Raw genomic sequence first — 7,565 nt, forward strand, 5'->3', positions numbered from 1 at the left:
TTTATTGTCACATAACATGTTTTTATACAATCATTTGATTGAGAACATTGGTGACTCGTCAGTCTTTAACCTAAGTTGTTACAATATTTTATATACTACAGGAAATACGCAATACATACATTGCTTATTATAATAAAAATACAACATTATATTCTAAATCTTTTCGTAACTCATCGAATCATTACCATAGCCTTCACACACCTATATGAAGTATGGATGTACTGAACGGGATACAAACCGCCATTCAAATTATAATTCTATATATAAACATGAATATACAGTGAACGTGTATACTTTGTATCTATATGGCTTCGAAAGTATACCATTTGTACTTGTATCTTTACTCCCTATTCCTATTTATAAATTCTTCTAAACTATAACATTGCTTTTTAATCATTTAGAAATTCTTCTAGACTATAACAACATTTGCTTTTTAGGTATGTGCCAATGGTCTCCAATGTGGATTCCCCAAATATTGACCTTATCTTATTTCTGATCTTCAGAGCCATGTAATATGGAGTATTTTCATATACTGTGAGTCTGTGACAAGGTAGCATGTATTTCAATTTATGTCAAGTTTCATAGGCATGTGTGAATGTATTTCCTTCAATATTTCAATCTTATTGGCTATATACACACATGACCCTTACATAGACTGTCAGTAAGTATGACACATTAGCCATCAGAGTAAAAAAAAAAAAAACCAAGCGAGATGGCTCAGTGGTTAGCACACTGGACTCACATTCGGGAGGTTCAAAACCCACGTCCAGCCATCCTGATTTAGGTTTTCCGTGATTTTCATAAATCGCTTCAGGCATATGCTGGGATGGTTCCTTTGAAAGAGCACAGCCGACTTCCTTATTCACTCTTTCCTAAACCAATAGGACCAATGCCCTAGCTGTTTGGTCCACTCCCCCAAAACGACAATCAGAGTAAAAAGGGCTAATAAATAAGCAGAAAACACTTGTACATTCAGTAAAATAAAGATTTTACCACATTTCTCAGACAGGAGCTAGATTTTGGACATAAAAAACGGGAGAAACCATGATTCCAGTTCCAGCAAATAATCAAACAAGCTTTAGAACAGTACACACCTAGCAAAAAAATTAAAGGCTGTAACCCTTATTAGTAAACAAATAATATAAGAAAGCTTCTTTAATAGAAAAAAAACATTACTTATTGCACAATAGGAAAAAAGCAAAGCATAAATCCATAGACAGGCAGATGTTAACAGAAACACACCTGGTTAGTAGAAGTGCAAAGTGTGAAACCTACAATAAATACCATAACAATGTACAAACCTACAATAAATACCATAACAATGTACCTATCACAGAGACCCTCTCTAAGGCCTTTAGATATTTTGTTCATATGTGAAGGCTGTAAGTGTCCCAAAAATTTGTATCCTGATATCTATTGACAAGACAAGGGCTAAAACATTTAATGGCATAACAAGTCAAAATTTTAAATTTGGTTTTTAAATGTTCCTTCACAGAGGGGAAATCATGGAATATTGCCACTATTCATTTGCTGTAAAGTTACAAAGATGAGTGATACTGTAATTGTACTAGTTTGGTACTTAAATAGCCTGGAAAGAAAACAATGACATTAAACTCATATATCCAAGTAAACAGGTAGCTGACTTCAAAGATCAAGTGTTAGCTTTTACACAGCGGCTGATGGTGTATACAAATACTCTTTCACTTAATGTTTAATAATAATAATAATGTTACTGGCCTCTTTCTAATCCTAAGTAACATACCTAGCTAAAAATTATCAGTTTCATCCCTACATTTAACATGTGAATTATATAACATAATGTGACAGAATTCAGCACTTACCTCTGATCTGAATGCTAGATGACAGCGCTGACAGTGATATGGGTGCTGCCTGATGTGGGAACTCCGCTCTGCAAAGTTCTTTAATTCTATTCCACAAGCCTGACAATCAATTTTACCACCATCTTGGCCCATGCGGTTACAGTCACCACCAGATTTGCAAGCTTCTAATTCATCATTCTGCAATGAAACTTGTTGATCAATTAATGAACACCGGGCATTTGGTGTAGCCATTTCACCTCTGTGGTGGATGGGAAAATGAGGCTCTTTGTTCGAAAAAACAGTAATATCTGGACATTTTTGCTTGGATTTAGATGCTGACTTTGTGTAATCACAGTCCCAAAAACATTGCTTCTTCACAGTAGACTTCGAATCTGTCCACTCAGAATGCCTCTTTTTCGAATTTTTTTCCGCTTTTTGCCGTTCTTCAAACTTCTTCCTGAGTATTTTATCCCTTGAGCTGCTGTAATGCACAGAAGGTCTTTCTTCATTACTTGATGTATGAGAAGACTCATGATAATTATGCTTACTCTCACACATACTGGTAAAATGCTTTTGATTGTATTCACCTGGAGTTGAGACTGAAGCATTATTCACTTTAGTATCTGAAAACACTTCAACACTTTGCCTCCTTTGTGGCAATTCAATATTGGGCAAAATCTCCTGACAGTCTGACTCAATTCTCCTGCAATCTTTCCCCCGTTCTTCAGTGAAATTCTTATCGTGTTTCAACATTCCTTTGTATTTCTTCCCACTCTTTAAGGGTACTGTATCACAAACTAAAGCAGACTGTAATTCAATCTGTTCATCAGGAAAATTGTTTGCTTCAATTATGTTATGCAATGATTCACAGGAGCTGATGCTTAATGAATTAGTATCACTGTGTTTTGAATTCTTAGGCTCACTTAAATCACCCTTTTCCTTCCTTCTGATAATCTTCTTTTGGCTTGCTATGGAAGTATCAATAGCTCCCCATTCATGCTCATTCCCATTATTCTTCTTACCAGAAGCATGCATATTATCCTTACATTTAATCTTGTGGGCCTTTTCCATAATTCCTGTGGGAATTTTCAAATTACTTTGTGACCTTGCATCTACAACATGAGGTGAAAATTTACGTTTTTGCATTCGTTTGGCCAGTTCTTCAACATTTGAATCTCTCTTCAGCATCACTACAGGTTGCCAGTATTTCTCTGTAGCTGCAGATAGACAGAGAAAGCTTTTGTATCTTGTACTCCCATCTGGTGAACGTTTGATAATAACGCGAGGTAGTTCTTTGATGCACTCATCTGAATTTTTTTTTATGCTTTTGTCATTTGGCTTTCTTACCTCTTTCGTGTGCTTCACATGTTGAACTTCAACAGAATAACTTGCCGTTTTTCTGGAACTGATACTGTCAGCTTTCACCATATTAAAAGTTTTGTCAATGTTGTCATGAGATTTGGATATGCTGCCACTGTATGAATCTTCTGTGTTCCCTTGTTTTCCTCTTATTTCAATGAAACTCTGTTCATCTCTATGCCTATACATATCACTGCTGTTTTTAGAACCCAATGTGTCCAATTTACAAATTTCTCGTTTATAAAGATTTGAACATGAAGCTCTCTCTTCGACATTACATACATATCTTGAAAAAGGATCCTTTTTATCCACTTTAGTTTTTCCTCCATGGCCAGGGTGATCTCTGTTTCGTTTCAGTATAAGTCTCTGAACTAAAACAATGGGATTAGATAAGATGTCAGATTTTGAATTATTGTCCACAGATTCGATGACATAATTATTGTTTTTCTCTCTCTTGTATCCACAAGGATTAGAATTGTTCCCATGGGTAACATGCCACGTGTTTTGTTTTAATGAAGAGGAATTAAGTGGAGATCTGTGCATACTAGTCTCTGCTTTGTCAAACTGTAAGGTGGCACTTACTTTTTTAGAATTTTTTTCCAAACATTCACTCATAAAATCATCTTTCTGTTTTCTGACTTCTGATGATATACTTATTTCTTTCAGTTTCTTACTCATTTTACTATACAGTTTGTCCTTAGATTTGGGCCACTTCCAACGACTTTGAGTTTTGCAGTAATAAGGCCAGCTTTTGGTGACAGTTTTTTTTATCCTGTTTTTCATTTTGTAACCACTGCATTTGTCTTTCCCAGACAAATCAAATATCTTATCCCAGCTCAACCTACATTTCAGATCAATAAGTTCATTGTTAGCCTGTGTATAATTTTCTTCTGCTGAACTTCTTTTACTTGTGCCAGAACTTTCTTCCATATTTAGATTCTGGCACTGTAAACCATTCTTCATAGTTAGATTATTTAGTGTTGTTGGAGAGCAAGCCAGAGATTGGTTTTTACCTGAATTTCTTTCACAAGTTGTGTTCCCTAATGGAACCTCCGGCTCTACATCTGAGTTCTGAAGCTCTGAAATAACTTCTTCTTCCAAATAAGGCCAATCAGAAACTGAGTCAGCTTGTAACACTCCCGTATTGTAATAATCAACTTCTTCTCCAAAAAAGGAAAATTCCCCATGCATGTCAGAGGTAGTGATATTCTGATTCTCTCTGTCCTCCTTGAGTAAAACGGTGGTCATTGCCTTTAACCTGTTTGAGTCTGCTAGTTCATTAATGTGTGTCGTACTTGATACTGTGCTGTTCTGATATTCATCTGTACATTCTGTAGAAAAATGTCTAAATTCCACTGTATCTTCTTGAGTGCTGCAGGGAACTATGTCCATCAACAGATTCTGAGGAGATTGCCTTGACGATTCATCCTCACTAACAATAACACAGTTTGAATTCATGCAAACATCATCAGAAATAATTGCAGTTGTAATGACATCGGATTCAGAACACACATCCACAGACGAAATGTGTGTGCCAATATTTCCTTCAGAGTGCAACACATTTTCATGACTTTCAGGATATACAACAACACAAGGAACATCAATGTCATTTTCTTCATCCAGAATACCATCATGTGTTCCTGATACAATTGTGACATCATCGGCTTCTACATAAGATTCGACACAAGGCAACTCATCTTCAAACAAGAACAATGACTCTGCTTTGTCATTAAAATTACAGTCAACAACCTCAGTATTGGCTTCTTCAAATGTACTTGTGCTACTAATAATTACTTCTGATTCATCTGCTGGTTCTAAATTGGAATTCTGTGTTTTCGAACCCACTTGATTTGTTTTCTGAGCAGACAGTCCTAAAACTTGTTGTTCAGAGCCTGAACACATTTCATTTAATGCCAACCAGGAATTTTGTGTTACTGCGGAATCTCTATCATTCATGGCATCAACATCATGATGTATAAGAACTGGACACTTCTCTGTGGTTGTATTCTTGCTGTACAGTAACTCGGACTCAACAACACTACAAATTGTGTCTTCTAGAAATGAACTGTAAGAGGACGTTTCAGTAACAAGACAGTTCTTGCCTTTTTCACTTTGTGAGATCCCATTACAGGTGTCTTCGTTGTTTAATATAGAATTTTCTTCTTCTACTTCGTACGGAATAAACGCAGCAGGTGCTAGACAGTCTGTATCAGTTTCTCCAAAAAATGATTTTAGTGGCAATAGCTTCTGATGATGAGAAGATAGTTCAGTGATTACCTGTCTGCTAGGAGTTAAAGACCCTTCTTGGTTGACAGATTTATCATTATGACAATGATCTTCCTGTTTTGCAGAATCATCTTTCAATTTTTTAATAATTGTAGAATTGGAGCCTGTGTTTGTTTTGTGGTGACGTGAACTTTTAAATAAATGTTTGCTCAGAATCTTTTGGTAATTACCACCAAAAACATTGTTTTTAATGGAGAACAGTATAGAAAGTGTATCATCATTTCCATTAAGAGAATGTTTACTATCAATTTTTTTGTCATTTACACAGCTATTTCCTTCTGAGTTACACATTTGATCCTGTATTAGCAAAATTTTACTTCTAGTTGTTGAGGCCATGCAGGTTGTAGCAACTGTATCAATATTCTTCGACAGTTTGTTGTCAATGACATCACGCCTACTGAAACGGGTTGTCTCAAATGTGGATACATCCTTCTCATCACGAGTACATGCTATGGATTCTTTGAATACTGGTGCATGATGAAATTTGATTGAAGCCACATCCTTATGTGAGTGACTATAATCATTGTAACCCAAGTGATGTAGCCACAAATTGACACAAGATTCTGATATTTTAAAGAGAATACTTGTGCTTTCTAAATCCTGTGAAACACCAGACTGTCCCTGGATGCACTCATCTTGAAAAGCATCTGAATTGATAAACAACTGAGGTAAATTTGAAACTTCTGGTAAATTTTTGTATCCTGGTTTTTCTCCATTTTCTGAAATTGCAGGTCTCAAGCACAGCCTTCTACAACCTACTCTTCCTTTACCACTTTGTTCCACAAGTGTTTTCAGTGCTTCCACAATTCCCTTATAATAGCCTTGGTTATCCACCTGAGGATATTGTAGAAACAAGCTCAGTCCAATTTCATCAGAATCCCCAAAAATAGTGGTAACATATCTGTTTTTATACTGAAACATTTCTGCTTGTGAACTTCTTGCAGCATGTGAAGCAAAACTGAATTTAGCATTCATCTGACCACTTCCATGAGCTCTTTCATTCCCCAGTTGTGTGGGATGGGAATATTCTGCAGATCTCTGAAATACACCTTCTCTACTGAGAGTTTTGTCACTGGTCAAGAATCTCTTTTTACTGGAATCCAATGTGCCTGTTATATAGTGATCATGTGTCCTCAAGTTTTTTCCAGAGAACAGTTTTCTCCTTATTAAGCACATTGTAGCTCTATCTAACACCAAATTAACTGGCAATAAAAAACTTTTTGTTCCAGTTCTGGTAAAAGCACTCTCAGAAACTGACTGCTCTGAAAATAAACATCTGCAAAAAATAGATATAACTTCATTCATTGTAGCAGCTGATGCAGGTATAATATTACTGCTGTTATTAAACAGATGTGCAACTCCCACCTTGTTTGAATCTGGCACTATGTTTCCAGCTGGTGTACATGAACTTCGCCACATATGGTTCACCATACCACGTTTATTTGAAAAACTTACAAGGGAGCTCTTATCATTGGACATACATTTAGGAGGCAGTTTTCCAACTCCTTTATGCATTTCCAGTTCACAAAATTGATTACGAACAGACAAGTGTCTTTCTAGGATTTCATACTTATCAGTAGCCATAGAAGAACTTGTGAAGCTACCGCATACTTCTCTCTTGTGTCTTAGTGTGACAGTTTTATAATCACATTTTGTACTGCTTTCAACATGAATATTTAAATCATTCTTAGCAGTTGTAGTTAACTGACATGCATTACGTGCGACTTCATCATAATGTTGCATAATCCCTTTGTTCTTCATTTCCAAAGTAGACTGAATTGCTCTGCAATTTACTGGACACTGCTTTTGGCACCTTATTTCCAAAACTGATTCCTTCACACCTTTTTCCAAACAACCGTGTGTTACAAAATTTTCTGCATGTGTACATTTATCTAGACTTGTATTCTGCTCAGATGCCATATTACAGATACTGATATTTTCAATATACAATTGTGATCTTTCTGCACCATTTTTATTATCTGTAGCTTCATTTACATCTGCTTTTGAATTCCACTCATGAGGGATGTAAGGATACACTTTATCACGTAATTTTTTTTCATTCCTTGAAGCAGAGCAATAATAATAATCATCATCATCATT

General features: G+C 35.9%; 1 protein-coding gene across 1 annotated transcript in view; it reads right to left on the reverse strand.

Annotated features, from left to right (window-relative positions):
- The window catches only part of LOC126260730 (uncharacterized), a 34,015-nt gene extending 27,575 nt beyond the window's left edge, over nucleotides 1-6,440 (reverse strand). The window contains exon 1 of the mRNA XM_049958068.1: nucleotides 1,842-6,440. Within this exon, the coding sequence (XP_049814025.1) occupies nucleotides 1,842-6,440 (4,599 nt within the window). The remainder of the gene's footprint in view (nucleotides 1-1,841) is intronic.
- Nucleotides 6,441-7,565: the final 1,125 nt, after the last annotated feature.

Source organism: Schistocerca nitens, chromosome 5 (genome assembly GCF_023898315.1).
Source record: "Schistocerca nitens isolate TAMUIC-IGC-003100 chromosome 5, iqSchNite1.1, whole genome shotgun sequence".
Taxonomy (NCBI): domain Eukaryota; kingdom Metazoa; phylum Arthropoda; class Insecta; order Orthoptera; family Acrididae; genus Schistocerca; species Schistocerca nitens.